Below are 19432 nucleotides of genomic sequence, written 5' to 3' on the forward strand. Positions count from 1 at the left end.
GGAAAACCAGGTATCTTTAAAATTAAGCAAAATATATTTGGAGTTCTGCATGTCACATGGACGTAGTCACTAAGGCAAGGGCATCACAGCTGTGCTGTGGAAATTCAGTTGCTTCTTTTTAACTTTTTCCTCTCTTTCTTCTGATGGACCTATCTGACCCCAGATGCACTCAGTTTGGGTAGTGAGACAGGCTGCAGCAGTGGGAAAGCTGCGCTCACACCGCACCTCTTTGTGAATGAGCAGGGCCAGACCACAGCTGCTTTCTGGTCCAGAGGTGATAGTCTCGTGTCTCTGAAAGGAAGACCGTTCTCATGGTACCACAATGGGCCAAGCTCGGTCTTTAACTGGTGAAGCAGAAGAGAGGAAGTCGCTTTCCAGGTGGACTGCCCAATTTCATAAGTAGTTAAAAAAAAATATCCACTGGAGATGGCTTGGTAGACTGTTTTTGTCGAGCTCAAGTAGCCATAAAGAGAAAAATAAAAAAGTCTGTCCGAATACTGAACTAGAAGGCTTTCCTTTTCTTCTTTTTCCCACCTGCCACCTTATTCCTGACACCAATAGCTTCTTCTGTATCATCATCATCATTCCGAGATCGCTTCTTCTCTCCCTGCTCCCGTAGCTCCTGCAATGCAATGAAGAGTTTGACCCTGAGTTCTGGCAGATGAGGAAATTCAGACTGCAACAGCGAGTAGAGGGACAAAAAGCCAGCACCCACCATTCGAGCAAATCTCTGGGCCTCAGCCACACGCTCTGTCAGCATCATAACTTCTTCCTCTTGCATGGGGAATGCTGGCAGCTTCTTGCCAATCAGGTGTTCAATGCGCTGGAACAACTCTACATCATACCTGAGAAAAGCCAAGACACCAGCTTGAATCAGCCCTCCTGAGAGTGCTTCAGCTGTCACCACCCACAGATATCATCCCTTATCTTCAGCCCACAGATATGGTTAGCTTGTGCTGATGGTCTCACAAGAAACTCTTAATTGCATCCGAATGATGCTATCGTCTGGGATGCCCTCACTGATTTATTCACCTCATCTCTGTTCAGAAGTATTTGGCAAAGACTTTTTTTTTTTTAGCCAAATACTTCAGTACTTATAAAAAAAAATCCCACATTTACTTAACCTGCATTATATATTGTAAAAATATATGTATATTATATAATCAAATTATAAACACTTCTGCTCACTACATGCCTGCTTCTAGAATTTATCCTAAGATCTTTCTCTCTCCCCACCCTGGAGCTTGAATTCTCTTCCCTTTAACTAAATAAATCCAAGCACCAACTCAAAATGAAAAGTAGTATTTTCTTCTCACCCAGGATAAGGTCAGATGTTTTCTGCTCTGAAACACAGCTGGGAAGAATAAGTCTGCCACTTTTTAACACTTACTGTGTGACAAAGGTGATAGATTTGCCAGATCTCCCAGCTCGAGCTGTTCTCCCAACACGATGAATGTAATCCTGAAAACAGTTTTCTTGATAAGCAATAAGATATGTGCACCAAACACAGAAGTTATGGGAAGTTCGCCCTTATTATTTTTCTTTAGAAAAGAACAAGAAAATAGTGAGAAAATACAGCTATGTGCAGCACTGGGATTTGAGAAGATACTGGCTTGTGGAGGCATGTATTTTAACATTTGAATGCTTCTCTTTCTAAAGGAGAAAGCCACCTTCAATTATTGAAGGCTGCAGGATAAAAGCTGTGATACATGACTTTGCTAATGAACTACCACTTCCTTGTAAAGCTAATATTTAAAGCTTTGCCAATGCCTGCATTTTCAGTCATGGAATCTAGCGCTCTCCATAGCCTGTCTTCCAGACAAACTCTCTGGCAAGTAGATTTAAGTTTGGCAAGCACAGCGAAAGGGAGGATGAATGAGAAAAATTTGGAAGCGTCTGATCTACTGAATGGCTTCTGTTTATATGGTTCTAGGCTGTTTTCCAGGTTTTATACTGCATTATGAAATTACAATACTCCCTTCTCCATGCAGTGTCTGTAGAGAAAGAAAGCATCATGAGAAAGGATGTGTTCCATGACCTGGTTAGCCAAGAGGGAGGGAACGGCACAAAAACTGTAACGATGTAATTCAAGCTGCTGCACCTTTTTTTTTTTTTTTAAACTTTCGTCCTTTTACAGTGTCAAAAGCAGTGTCATCAAAAGAACCACCATATTTCTTTCTGTTTGCAATGGGTAGTATTCTTTGATCATTATAAGGAACAACAGCAATTCCTGAAATGCATGTTAATGGTATGTTTTCTGAAACTAGGCTGGGAAACAAAGTCACACCCCTAAGATAATACTATACTTCCTATAAAGTAGAGAGTTAGTAACTCACTTTTTTCAGTTTGCTGTACTTTTGTGGTATGAAGGTGAAAGAGATTAAAGACATCTTTCTTGATCAAATCCTCATTGAACATAATGGGACAATTTTAACTTTTTTTTTTTTTAAACACAGTTTAAAGTGTGAACTCAGACCTGGATTACAGGAACAGAGATGACTACCTGAAACTAGCAATACCTTAAAACCATTTTCAAAGTCTAGAAATCCTTTAATGTAATATGACAAAACACATACTCTGAGCAGAAATACAAAGACACAGAATGTCCCTCACTTCCTCTCTTCACTCATGGGATCAGCTCTACAATCCAGATGAGGCCACCCAAACAAGAGATAACAACTCAATTGCAGAGGCTGAACCACAGCTTTTGATCTACAGAAGTGTGAACTAGACTTCCAGTCAGCAGAACAGAGAAAAGGTGTCTTTGTTCCTTTGTCTAGCTTCACTATGCCTCCCAGTGACCAGAAGCTCTCAGCTGGCACACAGACTAGCTTACCTTAGAGTGCGTAGGAATATCAAAGTTTATCACCACATCTACATGTGGGATGTCCAGACCTCTGCTTGCAACATCAGTAGCCAGCAGAATAGAACGTGCCTTTGCCTTGAACTTGTTTAGAGCGCCCAAGCGTTTATTCTGGAAGAGAGGAGAACAAAAAGGGAATGAGAGAATAATGCTCATCATGGTTAATATGCTCTGGTTGAAATACTGGTACAGAAGAACTGGGGGAGAAACTATTCAAAAAATCTCACTTCTCTAATTTCTTTCTGAACTATTACAGAATCAGTGGCAGCATTCATATTAGTTAAAGTTCTTAGGATCAGTCCTATCCACTGTTTGTGAAAAACTCCTCCTGCAAGGTAGTTGTGAGTCAGTATGCTGCAGCCCACTTCCCAAGCAACAGGTCTCCTCTCTGCTCCATTCTGTGGGGTATGCCCTTACCTGACTCATCTGCCCATGGAGAGGAATGGCAGTGAACCCCAGGTTGCGAAGCAGTAGAGCAGTCCTCTGCGTATTGTTACACGTGCTACAGAATATCATGAAAGAGTTTCCAGCTAGTTCATTCAAGATATAAACCAGGTAGCTGTCCTGTAAAGAAATAGACAGAGAAAAAAAAGAAAAAAGAAGATATAATCACGTATGCCACATTGAAGAGTAAGTAAAAGCCAGAGAAGATGACAAGATATTGGGCAGACATGGGAACAGCAAGACAAGACACAATCAGATAAGGGAAGAAAACCGAAGTGGCATTACCTTGAATTTGGAGGGGATGAAAATGTAGTATTGCTGCAGTTTCTCAACTGTCTGGTATTTGGAAGAAACAGCACATTTAACAGGATTCTTCAGAGCAGCACGTTGGAGTTTTTGAACCTGGGAAGATCAATGTAAGTTAGTACTAGATGGACAGAGATCTTGTCAGAAACCTGTATCATACGGTCTAGTCAACAATATAACCTGATGAAAGGAGAACTAAAGCAGAGTAACTCTGCTCTCACCTTCTTGGTCATGGTAGCAGAAAACAGGAATGTCTTTCTGTCTCGAGGAATCACTTTTAATATCTTATCCACCTGTAAAAATAGAAAGGAAATGGAAATGCTGAATACAACAGCAATCAAGACATAAGCCTCCTACAAATACAATGATCATCCAAATGAAGAGTAATACATGTGTGCAACTCAGACTCACAGTAGGACCACATTTCCCCTCTTCTACAAGGAAGGTGTAGGCTGATAGCTTGTTAACGCTTAGGCAGTGAGAATACCAGAAGTCCAACAGCAGTGCAAATATAAGGCAATATTCCTGCAGAAACGCGTGTGTGATCACATTCTACAGTAACTGCATCCATGTCAGGTGCTCCAGAGAAACCAGTAGGTTTCAGAGATAAAATGCCTCCTACTGTCTTGCTAGTGCTCTGCAGAACTCTGATAAATTCTACTGCCACCGTAGACTTTTGTGCAATTATTAGATCTTAGTTACCATTTGCTATTAATTTCTACAGAACAGCTCAGTGTTTACTACGTGACCGTATGAAGCAATTTTAAAGGGACTAATCTGGTGTTCCAAACTCTTCTTTTAGTAGATTCCTACCTCTGTCTCAAAATCCATGTTAAGGATCCGGTCAGCCTCATCCATCACTAGGAATTTCAGAGCTCGTAAGTTGAAGCCCTTTGTGTTCTCCAGATGGTCAACTAGACGGCCAGGGGTAGCTACCAACAAAATCATGAGAGCAAATTTAGAATGAAAGCAAAGGAAAAGATCCAAAGAGACAAGAGTCATCCGTTACAGAAACTGGATTTTTTGCCCAAGAGAAGTAAAGGTAGATAGCTTTGTGGGAAGGATTCTTTCATAGGATATCTTCAGAGTGTTTTGAAATAAGACTAATGGAGTCAGACTCTCTGAACAATGCCCTCCTTTCCCCTCTCCCCCTAAACGAGACCACAGAATAGACTGTAGACGAGCTGTACTAAGAAGGATGAGATCAGCATTTTGAATACTTGAGCAGAATGAAAAACTAAGCCAAAGGTGGTCTTAGCAGGAATGCTTTGGAATGAGCTTGTAGCAGCCAGGCTACTGGCATGTACTTTAGAAATATTAACAAGCCAGTACTCAGATCTCAGGACGAAAACAAATGAAGGATGTACTCTCACTTCTCCTTCAAATGCACAAAACTTTTTGGCACTCTTTCTTTGGACTGCTGCAGTTTGATAATATTCATACCCCATATCCCCAGCACATTAACTTACCAATTATAACATGGGGTTTCTTGGCTAAGGCCAGAGATTGAGACATCGTGTCAATTCCACCCACAATAACCGCTGCAGGACAAATAAAATATAATGAATCTCTCGGTGTAGCACCAGCCAGCCCCTGGCATCTTAGTGTTTCCTCCTACTCCCTGCCACCCACAACAACTTTGTGCAAATGAAAGGCTACTTATCTTTACAAGAATTCACTTTACTTTAGCACACCTGACCTTCTGAGGCCTCTTAAGCCATACGATTAAGTCCTTCCGGGCCCTGGGTATTTAATTTTCACAGTTGAAGAGCTACAGGCAGAATCTGTTCCTTGCAGCTTAACTCAGCTGCAAAAATCTAGGAATCCTCAAAACACCCACAAAGCTTTTATGTTTGTAGCTAATATCTGAAGAACCAATATAGAGAGTCTGAAGGAAAAATTAAACTACATCATACTACATAGAGTGGAGTTCTGTTCAATTTCACTGGACACAAACTTACTATTGAGAAGATTCTCTTCTATTTCCATCTTTAACTGTTTAGACATAAAATACAGAAGAGCTGCAGACTACTGCATGAGGAAAGACCATACAGTCTTTCTTTCCCAAACCTGGTACCAGATCTCTGTCTTCAGGCAACACAAGTTTTCTCATCTTTTGTTCAACCCTCCATACAAATACTCTCTACTTTTTCCCTTTGCAATTTAAAGCTAACAAACTTCAGTCTTCAGGAAAACTGCTTCAATATCACAAAGCTACTTACTAGTGTGGACACCAATGGAGGACCCAAGAGCTTCAAACTGCTCTGAGATTTGGAAAGCCAGCTCCCTTGTTGGTGTGAGGACAAGAGCAAATAATCGCTGAGGTGTTTCCAGCAGTGCTTGAAGAATTGGCAAAGCAAAGGCTCCTGTTTTTCCAGAGCCAGTTTCTGCCAGTCCAATGATATCTCTGCCTACAAGGAGCAGCAAGGAGGTCAAAAACCGTTACAAGTCTAGACCAGAGAAAGAAGCAGGCAACAGGGTAGAATTCATCAGCAGAATCCATTCTGACCTCCTAAATTGCTAAAGCTGAGAAGAACATGCTGCCAACAGGTTTTAAACTGGAGAAGACTTCTCAGGAATGCAATTTTACTTTTTTTTTCCCCCCCCCAAGAGAATCTTATACATGGAGTAAAAGAGTCTGACAACAGTTAAGTACTAGGACAGAGTAGACACTGAAAGTTTATTCCCTGTCACTACACTGTTCTGTTCCTGCTTCATGGTGTTTGTTTTTTTTTTTTTAAATAAAACCACAACCAAATATTCTAGAAGCAGAAATGTTTGACGATTCAGTAATTTATTTTCCTGTAATTCCAGGATGTTTACAGAAAGTCACTGTGGTTTGGTTATTACTCACTCCAGAAATCTAATTTCAAAAAATTGCCTGCTCACAGCAAAGCAGATTATACAAGCTTTGTAATCAATCAAGGCATCTCCAATTTCAGACACACAGCTATCTACCAGAAGAGTCACAATCCTAAATCTATCATAAGTTTCCTGTGTATTCCTGAGTATTTCAGAAAGAAAATGGTTGATGCGGACTAGCAGCTCAAATGATTGACAATAATTCTATTTACCAGGAAGTGTCAGAACCACAGAACAATAGTGAACACTCAAGAACTTGTTTGTACCCATTTGAAAGTTTACACTTGCAGGCAGTGTTACAGAAGAAATTAGTATTCCAAGCTCCACCTAGGAAGTACACAAGAATGAAAACAGACACTACTTCTAAACAGAGCTCTCCAACGATGAAGAAGTGAGAACACTGTCATCCCTGCCACTTACTTCTCACTCAGCAAAATTAATTCACATAGAGCTCCTGGGGCATCCCGATTCAGGATCACAGACGCATACTGCTCACCTTGGAGAGCCACTGGAATAGCCTCAACTTGGATCTTTGTTGGCACCTTCCATCCTAACTGGTCACAAGCTTCACACAGGACATCTGTCACTCCCTGAACATTAGTGAAAAGAGAAAAGGGAAACAGACATCACCAAGGAGACCTAAATTAAATCATAGAGTTACGTTACATACATGCTGCAACACAGCCAAGCTTCTCTCTAGCAGTGACAAACCCCATCAGCCCCTCAACAGAACTACATAAAAAGTCAGGCTGCTCACAGAGATCCCCATCTCTGTCAAGTCACTTCATGGGTTTGTTCAAAACTGTTGGAGGTGAGTGTCATCAGTAAGAAACTAGTCATTTTTCCCTAGTTTACACAAGGAGCTTTCCACACACACAGTCTCTCTTCCCCTCTGGGAGTATGCCATGAACATGGAAAAAGGAAAACACCTGGGCAAGGTAAGACAATTGGAAATACATGTAGCCGGCCGAGGAGCACAGATCGGGGCAGCAACGCCATCCTCACCGGGGCACAGGCCCAAAGCCCCGAGACCTCCCGCCGGGGCACAGCGCCGCGCCCGCCGAGGCCCACGTATCTGCCCCCCCCGCGCACCGGCGGCTCCGCCGGGCCTAGGGCCGCTTGCAGACGCGGAGAGCCGCAGCCCAGGGGCAAGCACGACGAGGCGGCGTGGGGCACGGCCTGGCACATGGCGCTGTGCGAGGAGCTCCCCTCCGGCCTGACATGCGGGGCGAGGGCAGGAGGGTGCTCCGCGGGGCGGGGGAGGGAACAGCGGGGCAAGAAGCTGTTCCAGCCCAGCCTCACCAGGTCCTTGAAACTCCGTGGCTCTTCCACCGCCGCCTCCGGCTCCGCCACTGCCCCCGGCTCGGCCGCCTGCCCTTCCTCCTCTCCTGCCGCCATTTTGGACTGCCCCCTTCTGAAGCAGCGCAGAGCATTGTGGGAGTTGCAGTCCGCCCCCTTGGGGTGTTATGGGATTTGTAGTTCGGAGGAACGAGCCAATCGGAGCGGGCGGGGCGGGGCTCGCGGGGCCACGCGCGGCGGCCGTTGACCGGCGGGTAACGTGGAGGAGCCGACGTCGGCGGAGTCACTGTGTGTGTGGCTGGCTCTGCATGTTGCGGGATGTCAGTTGTTTAGCGTAAATAATTAAGTTTTAATTAGAATAATTTATTTAGGATTATGATACGGCATTATTTGTGCTCTTTGCCTGGCTTTGCTTGGCATGAGTGGCTAGATTTGCTGAAGCCTTTAGGCTGCAATATTTTTCTTAGTAATTTTCCTAGCAGCCGATACAGTGCTGTGTTTAGTCTTTTAGTATGGGAAAGATGTTGATAGCACGCTGATGTTTTGGTAGTGTTTTTCCCAAGCCTGGGACTCTTCAGTTCTCCATGTTCTGCCAGCGAGGGCAGGTGCACAAGGAGCGTAAACCACAAGATAAGGAGGCTACAACCATCAGCTGAAACTGCAAATCAGCAAGATAAAGAGCCTGCCTGCCTGGACACGGAAACAAGAACCCAATAAGATGTTAGAAGACCCCAGACCAAAAGTCACCATTGGACTAAAAGACGCATGGACAGCGTGTGAAGAGCATGTGAGGGCTGGGTGTATGGTTCACAAGGGTATAATTGCCCAGGATTTCTTTGTTCAGGGCCCCTCTCTTCAGAGGCATCCAGCCTGACCTGTCATTACTACCGTACCTTTAAATTAAATTAATTATTTTATAAAATCCAATGCCTGAGACTCTACTATGGGAAACTTACGGCCTTGCCTGAAGAAGGAGAAGGCATGCCTGAGGGAAAGTGTGTGTGTGTGTGTGTGACACCATGAATGGTGTGTGGGTGCTCGGGCAGTGGCTTCTCCTTTAACACTGTGCAAGGTTATTAAGCAGCACAGTGTGTCATTAAGCAGGTGTTTCTTCTCAACATGTGCAAGGCATGTTTTCTTTAAACTTAATTTGGCTTATGCTTCTGCAAGGGGGGTGTTGTTTTATGTGGCAAGGGCTTTGCTTTTCTAAATTAGAAGCTGTGTGTGGATTTTCACTGAAGTCCAGAGAGGCCTCCAGGGAAGGGGGAGTTACGGATCTATAGCCACCTGTATTGGGGTAAGAGTATACTGAATTGGCTGCTTTAAAACCTGCCTGCTTGGCATTAACCACAAATGGCTAGGCCTCTGGCCTGCAGCTCAACATTTGCATTGCTTAGGCAGTGTGTGATGGTGTTCTGTATTCATAAATTCTACAGTTGTGAAAGAACAAGACAAAATGAGCTAGCCAGGCACAAGAATACAAGAATATATATGAACTTGCATATATCATACCTATAAAGAGCAAATTAACTTTTTCAGAAGTGTTGGCATGAAACATTTTGAATTACTAGGGAAGAGAAGAAAAAAAGAAAAGAAGTGTCATTGTTCTACCTTGTTTTCCTGTTTATGGTAATTGCCAATGTGCAACTTTGAAGTGCCAGAAATACATAAAATAAACTGAACTGTGGGAACTCACAGCATGAAATGAGAGAAGAGAGGATGGGAATAGATGCAAACATTCCTCCAGCTCACTTGATTGTGGCTGTTGTGACTCAGGCAGGGAGCATGCAAGTGCAGAGTGAGAGGTGAAAATGGTGAAGGATTTAGTGTCTTTCCAGGGGAAAGCAGCATCAGAATACCATGTCATGATGGTAGTTCTGAGCTCGTTGGTTTCCATCTGGTCTGGGTATGGCCTCTCTGACCTGTAGTCCCACTGCTGATTGCAGTAGGGCAACCTTGCAGCTAGGTGAACATCCTTTGTTTTAGGGAAAAGGATGCTAATGTACCCAAGAGCTTGGGCTTTGAAAGGACAGCAGAGCTGACTGCAAAATGAAACTCGTGACTGTGTTTCTGAGCAGACCTCCCTCTCTCGTGCTCTTTGGGAAGCCCAGCTGGGTGTGCTCGCAGTGGAAATGCTGACGTACCTGAGCATCTGTCACTGGATTCCGAGCGTGCCATTTCCTCTGCTCCCAGAACAATGAGGAAAGTGAGAGGAAATCCGAACAAACTCTCTGCGTGACAGAGAAAGGAGAGGAAACCTGAAACAATTCACTGGGCAGCAGTGGAAATGAAACTGCTGCATCCCACTGTGCTCAGGAGCAATGATTTTAAAATAAATTAAAAAAAAAAAACAACAAAAAATCCTAACAAGAAACATCTAATGTAGGTGCTACTTATGGCCATATGTTTCAAAAATTACAGCAGCCTGAGCCATGAGCTTGCTATATATCATTAGTGCTAAAGGTTAAGCCTGGCCAGTGCTTAGATGTGAACCCTTGTATGGGTCACTGGGATGCCTCAGGAAATGGAGCCAGGGACGTGATGGGAATTCGCTGCTTGTGATTCTTTGTTGAACTCATTGTCCATATAATATGATAGGTGCTGTTTTGGTGGGGAGCAGGGTGGAGCAATTCTATTCTGGTGAAATTCCAGTTTGGGTAATTTGTCAGTAGATGTATTTGAATAAAAGTTCCCTCCTGTCTTAAACTGCTGTTGGAAGCACTCGTGTGATAAAACAAGCACCGCTTCTAAATTATGATTGCCTTTTTGTACTTTACAGCACAGGACACTGCAGATTGTACTGGATTTAGAAATTTTCACTCCGTGGCTTTTAGACTTGGCTTCTGGCCAAAAATGTTCCTAGCCCTACTGCGTGTTGCATTCTCGGTCTTCCTTAGAGCTGGCAGGGTGGGAGCATCCACGGCAGATGAATTTTAGTGCAGGTATAATGCCCGCTATTTAATAGGGGATGCATAATAAGACAAGATGGACTGTGTGTATAGTAGGTCACAGTTAATGGTAAATGGTCTTGTCTACCCACTGGGATGCCCAGAGGTAGGCTATTGGGATCTGCTGACTCTGACAGTACTTGGGCTCCTTTGTCATAGACACCTTTTATTATGCTTTCAAAACATACTATGTGACTTTGTGTTAAAATTATGTTTATATTCCTGCTTCACCATTGAATCATTCCTCCCTGCAGCAGTTTCCATAAAAGAGGAGTAAAAATGGTATCAGGAGACAAGGCTTCATAACTGCCAGCCCAGGCTAAATGTCAAATCACACACATACCCTCCTCCCCCCGCTGTCTAGCTACCAAAGGAAAGGTTCCACCAGCACATCTACTACTTCGAAGGCTAAATAACATAACTACTAGCAAAAAAGCTGCTTATCAAAGATACTGCCCCCAAATGTTGCTTGTAACTCTAAGGGAGTCACAATATTGCAACTAAACCGATACTAATACTAGGGTAGGTGCACCCTTGTGCCAGCCCAGGTCACTTGCTTCTGGTGCTTTCTTGATACCAGCTCTGGTGCTCATCTGACCCAGCAGTGAGCAGGAAGAAGTAGGAAACCAATCTTACTCACAAATATGATAAATTGCTGCCAGCACAGCTCCCAGAGCTGTCTCCCCAGTGTACCACATAAGACACAGTGCTGACTGCATGGGAGGAGAGAGGATGGCATACCTGGAGCTGGGTGGAGAGGACCTGACAGCTCCTGCCCTACCTGCTAGCTGCTAGATCAAGTGTAGCTGAGGTGTGAGGGCGCAGACTTAAGATTCACAGGACCACCTGGCTTAAAAGGTGTCCAAGAACACTGGGTGGGTTTTGGAGCAAAGTCACACAGCTCGTCTGTCTTGTGTAGGATTACAGATCTTCCAGCCTGTGGGCCTCACTCTCTGCCTGAGCCTCCCTTTGCGTTCCTGGCAAACAAACCCGGAGAGAGAAGTAGCTGAGACCTGGCCAGCAGAATGTGGTACCTTGCACTCAATCATACTCACACAGCAGCACTGTGCAACAACCCAAATCCTGACCTCAAGTGAAGGGTTAATCTACGGAAAAACAGAACAGAAGCAGGGCTGGGGGGTTTTTTTTGCCTGTATGGCTGAAAATGGAAGCAAAAAATTCTGATTTGTCCCAGCTGCTGAAACTGGCTGTGATTGCAGTGCAGGACTGTTCTGAGCAGAGCAAATCAGCCCTTGTGAAGTTCTAGGCTATCAAATGCAGATCCTTCTGCCAGTGGGATTAGTCCATTCAGAGCTGTTGTTTTTCCTAGGTTGTTCCCTGTGTGTGGACATGTGGACAAAGCTGCATTACTAGAAAACCGAGGAGGAGGTAGGAAAACTATATAGGTTGTATAATTTTCTCTGTGATGGTAAAACCAGCCATCTCAGAAGCATGGTGAAGTCGGAACTGATCTGGTAGAGTTAGCTGGTGATATGCTGGATATACTAAGAAAAATTTAGCATCGTGTCTGCCTTTGCATAATATGCAGTTCACACTCCAAAAACATGCTTACGTGCTCACACGAACGCACCTCAGTGTTTGCATGTCAGAGATCAGCATCTACAGTGTACGTGGACTAATTTGCACATCAGGGTATGCACTCACACAGGCATAAACGCATGCACTCATACAGAAATGCCAGCTGTCTGGCGTGGAGCTGATGACTTCGCTTTTCATTCTCCCCTTTTGAACGCATCCAGCTGCTCCTATCGATTCCCTGGCTCCAGTGCCTGGAGCGTGAAATCGAGGAGGGTGAACCAAGGGGACAGGAATGTGATCACATGCAGGTGTGCAGAGAGACACTGACACAGAAGTGCTTCATATTCATTTAATCGAACCAACAGTGTACTTGTTTGTTTCTGGCAAACAGGCAAGGGCATTACAGGCATCTGAGTCACACTCTGAGGGACCAAAGCTTTTTTTCTTCTTTTGTGTAAAAACAAATGTTGATGTCATTGAGAGGAAGAGACAAAAGGGACAAGGATTCAAGCTTTGTGAGATGTTTTGCCCTTCCTAAGATTTTGTTCAGCATTACAGAATTACAGAGTGGGTTTTCTGACCATTTTGATTCATGCATCTGCAGGGAAGTTTCCCTTATCCACTGAGGCCTACTTGTGGAGGTGGAACTATCGTTGCATTAACTCCTCAAGTTGTCTCAAGCTAGTTTCCGGGGTCTCTTCCTTGTACCTCTTCAAGGTACCGACATGATCCCCATCATCACAGTTGCTTGAGTACTTTGCAATATTTGTCCCAGAAACATCCTTGTGAGGTAGGGAAGTGCTCCTATCCCCTATTTTTAAACAGAGAACTGGGGCACTGAGGGGTCAAAAATCACAAAGGGCATGGTTAGCAGAACAGTCACTTGAAACAGGGTCCCAGTCCTTCCTCCTGTTTTGTAAGTGCTCTGCCACTGAATCATCCTACTCCTCTGCACCCCTCTTGACTATTAGTACCAGTATGTATATATTGCCAATGTTAAGCTTACCCCGGGAAGCATTGCTAGGAGTATGCGTAGCTCTCTGTGAGTGCTGCCTCCACCCTCCTAGACAAACCACTGTGGGTCTCACAGGCTGCTTGACTGCACAGACAGCGGCACTTCCACCTCTTAGGTGTGCTCCCATCACAGCTGGGCTCCAGCTCAGACCAGTAACACCAACCTACTCTTCCCTCCCTGCTGCAAGAGATATAACTGCTTTCTTCCACCAGTGCCCTGAGGCAGGCTCCAGTCCCAGGGTCACTGACCTGTCCTTCTTCCTCTTTTGGTTCCTAAGATCTGTCACCAGTTGACTGTGTTTCACCTATTTTAAAACTACTAGCATTCAGGCCATACTTGCCTTTTCCTACGGGCACTTGCCCTCCCTCACATCCAAAGAATGGGTAACTTTCTCCCACATGCCACAGACTTGCTTTGCCTCCAAGAACAACTGCTTTCCTTTGGAGCAGAGGCCTCCTTTTTAAAAGAAAAAAAAATATATATACATCTTTAAATACAGTATCAAAAGCTTAAAATAATCCTGTGTAAATAAATAGAGTACAAACATCACAGTTCTCAGCCTGGAGAGGTTTCTTCAAAAGGGATAACAATTTCTGACCCCGTTATTTCACCCTGGGATGATGAGCCATCTGTACAGTCTGACATATCTGGACCTGCTTCCTTCAACAGCCTTTCCAGATGTACCTTGGTAATGGGACTGTACTCTACTGGAAATTGGCAGCTGCTGGCTTTTTGAGGGTACACCAGCCCTTTTACTACCCATAGATTCATAAGTCTTGATAGGATTCATAAGACCAGGACTGCAGGGATTCCATCAGCCTTCTCACCCGCTTCTTTTTGCTGCCTCGGGGAAGCAGAGCTCAGGAAAGGGCTGGGGAAACATGGGTCTGAGGAACAGCCACCTACCCCTGCCTTGAGGCTCTGGAATCTGCTGCTGTGTACACAGCAGTCCACATGTCTGTCACAACCTCCAACCTGAATCAGGTGGCTACTGTCAGTTGGCGGTGTGTGTGTCTGGAAGCTTTAGCTTCCTGTCAGGAAGGAGTTTGTGTTCAGATATAGACAAGACACATGAGAGGTGTGTGCACCTGTGTGGATTAGCACTACCAATATTACAATAGCAACAGGTAGCAGTGCTAATGGTGACAATTAATAGTATAATGTCTCCAAGCCCGGTTTTAAGTATGGGTCAAACATTGTTTCAGCTGGATGGTCTCAGGATCTCAGCAGTGGTTTTAGCACTCACTTTGAGTCTCCTCGTGCGTGGGGAAACCTCTGTCCTGGACTCAAGAAGTTCACAGACTTCATCCATCGCCTTGGTGCAGGTCTCAAGGTTGGCAGCCAGCTTCTGGATTTTGGCCTTCAGGACAGCCTGGCTCACTTTTGTGACCTCCTTTGTGTATTCTGGCACGAGGAAGCTGTGGGAGCCGCAGAAGACCATGAAGCAGATGGAGTTGTACAGCGAGATGGAGGCCCTCTTCTCCGACTGCCGCAGTGTGGGGTCCCCTGGGCCCTGCCCCCGGCGGAGGAACTCCAGGCAGCCGAGGATTTCCCTCATCTGTTTCCGACAAGTTGTTGCAATTTCCTGCACCTTCCTCACCTCCCGGGAATTGCAGAGCACTAAGGAGAGATCAGAGGTGATGCTCACAGCCCCCCCTGCAGTGGCCAGACCTAGACCCACAGCTGATGCCAGGAGAGAGGCTCCCAGGGTTGCCGGGCTCAGGGATAGCCCCACGATGGCTGTGACTGCTCCTGCGGCGGTCAGGGTGCTCCCGCTGACATTGGCAATCAGGGACCTTTTGCGGAGCTTGTTGAGTTTACGAGCCGCCTTGTGAAGGTGAGCAATTTGTCCACGCAGCCTCCGTCTCTGATCCAGCAGTTCTATGTGGAAGTGGTGTGTAGGGTCTAGAGTTTGCGGAGGGGCAGCACCATTTCTTTCCATGGCCTCTGTCCAGAAAAAGAAAAGGCTGGGTTGGGATTTATGTTAAAAAAGAACACAAGACATGCTCAGCCTGGACCACTGCTTCAGACGTGGCACCCAGCCAATATTTTTTTTTTTGCTTCACCCAGCTACATGAAAGGTTTGCTCTCTGCACACACGTACACACTCACGTACACACACATACACACACGTACACAGAGGAACTTTTTCAGACAGAGGAATTTCTAAAAGTTTTTCTTGTTCCCTGAGAAGACTAAAATATCTTAAGGGCTGGGGTCAGAGGTGCTGTTCTTATTACCTCTCTGAAGACACAAAACGTCCCTTTCAATCCTGGGGACAGAAATTCCCTTGAGATTGACTCAGTGCCCAGAGCAGTAATGCTGCCAGAACTGATGTATTTTCCCCACAATGGGATTCAGAGGATCTGCAACATTCAAGGGCATCTTTCACAGGAAAGGCCAGACTCTGAGGAGGTGAAAGCCACCCGTCCCAGGTTGCTATTTAGGGGTCATTTCCCATTAAAGGAGGACAGAGGGAAGCTGCTGAGGGGAGTCAAGGTCTGGCTTTTCCATCTAGGAGGTGAGAAGCTCATTGACGCCTCAGATGGGTATTGTGAACATCCTTCCTTTCTTTAAGCCTAAGCAGCTCAAGGTCCTGCAGCATTTTTTTCCTATTGTAACCTGGCGTCAGGGTCTGGACAAAGATGGGAAAAATTGTTCTGTGGTGCTTAGTCCAACCTGTGGTGGTAGATCCCCAGTGAGAGGGGCAGCGAGGCCCATGGACCTTGTTTAAAAGGTACATCAGAAAAGCGAGCCCAGCTTCAGTACTCGCTCCCTTGGGCATGGGGGAACAGAGGAAATACAGGGATCTGTGAATAGAAAAGGCTTGAAAACTGCTGTCTATGGCAACCTCCCTTGGCAAGATGGCAGGAGAGTGTCTTCCCTTCTAGAGGGTGAATCTTCAGGGTTTCAGTGTTAGGCAATCTGTTTGCTCTCTCTGTTCTTTGTCACAAGGGTAGAAAGAAAAGTTCCAATAAGCATTTGCAGGTTGCTCTAGGGGTGCAAAGTGCTTTGCAAAGGAAGCCAGCGTCCTTAACCCTGCTTACACATACAGCAACTGGAACAAGGGAGGTGAGAGGAGTGATGTAGCATCACCAGTTATCTGGTGGGAGCAGAGCTTTTGTGCTCCACAACACTGCACTGTGCACAAGCCTGTGCTGCCTCTGCACCTGGCAAGGTCTGGCCATAGAGCTAAGAAGCTGTTTGCAGTCCATAATGGCCTCATAGCCAAAAGAAATCTCTGTAGCAGAAAGACCCTGCCCTAGGGCCAACTAAGCAAAACTATTCATTGCTGCAGGCACCTTTTCACTTCTAAGGCTTCTGTACTGTTTGAACTGGAGGTGCCTGGTCCCTCACATGGGCAAACTATACAGTTAGGATCCTTGGGGCTTTCATTCTGCAGAATCTCTGTGTTTTGGAAGGAGGAAAACTCCTGCCATAAAGAGTCTTTCCATCCTGAAGTGTGTAAGTAAATAATTATTACTGTAATTTTTTTTCCCTTCTACTTGTCCTAATACATCTCACACAGAATCCTTTAGGATCCACCCCTGTGCCCTTCAAAACAACGACCTCAGTCTCTCTTGGTATCATCGGGCCATTTGACCCACTTAGTACATTGTGCTTTTCTCAACTGGAGGCAGTGTCCTCTTATTTTTTACACTATAGTCAGAGATGAAGCTGAAAACACAAGGACTAACATGAAGCTGAACGGATACCAGCATTGAAATGAACAATGAGCATATCATCAACAACTGAACAACAGATCAATATGATGATTATTAAATATATCCATTCCTGTAGCCTCTTAACAATTTGTTCTGCAGATTTTCTCACTGAGAACAATCTCAGGTAATAACAGCAGCCATCTCACTGCAGTTAGTAGAACAGTCATTCAATATATAGCATAAAGCACACAGTGAGGCATGTATTTTGAATACACTTATTTATGCCAGCATAAAGGAAAATGAAACCAATTCCTGCTCTTAGAGAAAATTCTCCCCAGCAATAAAAGTATACATTAGTCCAAAACCTGCAAAAGCTTTCCTAATACAGTACTCAGAGACACTCCAAAAAATACTGGTTCAAACTTACCTTGAGTTTCCAGCCGACCTCCCCAAAGACAAATTTTGATCTGTTTCTGGAGGAGACCAATTTATAGCTCCTGTGGACCAATTGCTGCGGTGGGAATGCTTTGCCTCATACTGGGAGTTTGCCATTTCCTGCTCTCCCTTGTGCAGAAGGATGTGACACACTGGAAAGTGACCTGCGGGACAGCGAACACACATCATGTTCAGGAAACGATCCCTGCAAATGAACATTGTGTGTTCGCTTTTCCTGAAATGTAGGGGGAAAAGTTTTTTTTTTAAAATCTCAGCCTATTCCTGGTGCTGAGCTAGTGCAGTCATTCCCCCCAGGGAACAGTTGCCTTTCCTTTCCCTGAAATAGCAACTGACTTTACTCTCTGCTGGAGCCGCCAATTGCTTGGTGACTGAAGTTTCCCCCCACCACACGTCTAGAGCCAGTGGAGCACCAGCCAGCCAGTGTACTTACTTCATTCAAGGCCAGAATACTTTTAAAATCCCAGCTCTTTGGGACAATCGTGTGTGTGACTGGCTGGAGCACTGTGTGAGAGCTGGAGCGGTGCTCTGCTCCATAAAAGGGAAGGAGCTCCACAGCAAGACGATTGCTCTGAATTCCCATCCCTTCTCCTTCTGAGGAGATAAAACCATGCAGCTTCCTGCAAAAGGAGTGATCTCCCTATGGTTTTGCTCTGTTTCTTAACCATGGGCACTGTGATGGTTGAGAAACAACCATGTTGTTTTCCCAAGGTGCCTGCCCAGCAATCAATGGTCAGAAAGAAAGGTCATTGGGATCCCCTCCTTTGCTGCCTGCTGTTACCTGGCAGTTGTGCCCAAATACAGACGTGGCCAGAGGGAGGAGATGACGAAGGTGTTGGGGAGGAACAGCCTAAGTGACATTCCTGGCGCTGCCCTTCACTCTGAGCCAGGGCCAGCCTTAGTCAAAAACAGATTCCTCGCATGGGTTCAGGAAAAAAGGATTTTTTCCCTAAGGCAGCCCACCTTAGACCAAAGTGGCATGTGCCCCTATTGACACAGGGCCTGTAGTGCCAGGGGCATCTGTTTTGAGCAGTTGTCCTTGAAGACGGAGCATTGGATGGTGGATTCTTACTCTTCAGGGCTTTTTGTTATCAGGGAACCTCTGATTATGCCCTAGTGGCCCCCTGGCCTGGCTAATCTGAAAGCTACTTAGCTGTCACTGAGTGGCGAGGCTTTACTGTTGAATGTGTGAGATGTGTAACCGTGCAAAAGCTGACCCTAGGAAGGGACAAGGACTGAGAGGCAGCAGGCAGGGAGAGGAGAAGGCTGGGATTATTAATTTCTATGGCAGCTTAGTTTTAGATCATCTTAAAATGACTGTGAAACAGTATGCCAAGTGTTTTTGGCAGGGGTGGACCTGCGTGAGATGGGACATGAACAAGTAAATAAATACCATTGAAGAGCTACTTCAACATGTCACAGACCTGAAAAGAGAAAACATTGTTTTGAAGATGCTTAAACAAGCAATCTGAGTCTGTTACACTTTGTACATATTGCACGTTAACAGGAAGGTGAGTTTTGACACTGAAGGAAACTGTGCTTTAGCCCTTCCCTTTGTTTTAGCAAACATGTGCTTGAATTTGAGCCCATTTGCCTTGGTGAAGGTTTGCAGTTGATAGACACAAGAGTTTTTTCCCACATTCCCAAAAAAGAATAGGCTTTTTTGTGCAACTGCATCTGCATTAGGACTTGTGCAAGCAGAGATATCCTTGTTGGGACAGTGAGTTTTGCTAAAAATGAATTAATGAAGAAAAGATAAAACAAAGTCTAGAATGCGCCTGAGAAGATGACACAGTTTTGGTTGCTCTTCTTCCTTTCCCAGCGCCCTTCTTTCAACATACTCAGCTGCAAAATGTTGTCAGAAACCCCTGCGATGCTCAGTGCGTGGGTGAAGAGGTGATTAGAGTGCGGAAGAGAGAATCCATTTTTTTTTTTTTATAGTACTCCCTCACAGAGTTTCCTACACACTGAAAGACCTGCACTTCAAACAAGACAGATGTTGGTCTTAGCCTAGGATGGTTTCTCACAGGGATCATCC

General features: G+C 45.1%; 2 protein-coding genes and 1 long non-coding RNA gene across 3 annotated transcripts; 1 reads left to right on the plus strand and 2 right to left on the minus strand.

The window, feature by feature from the left end:
• Nucleotides 1-15: 15 nt before the first annotated feature.
• Nucleotides 16-7885, minus strand: DDX47 (DEAD-box helicase 47). The gene is made up of 12 exons (XM_054214855.1): nt 7778-7885; nt 6972-7065; nt 5836-6024; nt 5083-5154; nt 4427-4545; nt 3835-3906; nt 3593-3709; nt 3281-3427; nt 2837-2974; nt 1391-1461; nt 716-845; nt 16-622 (listed from the first exon to the last, which is right to left on the minus strand). The coding sequence occupies exons 1-12, from the start codon at nt 7871-7873 to the stop codon at nt 503-505; spliced, it is 1365 nt and encodes a 454-aa protein (XP_054070830.1). The 5' UTR covers nt 7874-7885; the 3' UTR covers nt 16-502.
• A 122-nt stretch (nt 7886-8007) lies between these two features.
• LOC128919562 (uncharacterized) lies at nt 8008-8696 on the plus strand. The gene is made up of 2 exons (XR_008469905.1): nt 8008-8064; nt 8353-8696. It is a non-coding gene; the product is annotated as an uncharacterized LOC128919562 (long non-coding RNA).
• Nucleotides 8697-12036: 3340 nt separating this feature from the next.
• APOLD1 (apolipoprotein L domain containing 1) lies at nt 12037-17499 on the minus strand. The gene is made up of 2 exons (XM_054188769.1): nt 17369-17499; nt 12037-15223 (listed from the first exon to the last, which is right to left on the minus strand). Exon 2 carries the CDS (start codon nt 15216-15218, stop codon nt 14478-14480), a length of 741 nt encoding a protein of 246 aa, XP_054044744.1. The 5' UTR covers nt 15219-15223; nt 17369-17499; the 3' UTR covers nt 12037-14477.
• Nucleotides 17500-19432: the final 1933 nt, after the last annotated feature.

This window comes from Rissa tridactyla, chromosome 1 (assembly GCF_028500815.1).
Source record: "Rissa tridactyla isolate bRisTri1 chromosome 1, bRisTri1.patW.cur.20221130, whole genome shotgun sequence".
Taxonomy (NCBI): Eukaryota; Metazoa; Chordata; class Aves; order Charadriiformes; family Laridae; genus Rissa; species Rissa tridactyla.

Bases quoted from the DNA above. Each gene is read 5' to 3' on its own strand.
- DDX47 (XM_054214855.1), bottom strand. From the start codon at position 7,873: ATGGCGGCAGGAGAGGAGGAAGGGCAGGCGGCCGAGCCGGGGGCAGTG. The intron at 5,155-5,835 runs GTAAGTAGCTTT...TTTGTCCTGCAG, and splicing joins CTCCATTGGTGTCCACACTA to CGGTTATTGTGGGTGGAATT. The intron at 3,907-4,426 runs GTAGGAATCTAC...CTATTTTTACAG, and splicing joins ACATGGATTTTGAGACAGAG to GTGGATAAGATATTAAAAGT.
- APOLD1 (XM_054188769.1), bottom strand. From the start codon at position 15,218: ATGGAAAGAAATGGTGCTGCCCCTCCGCAAACTCTAGACCCTACACAC.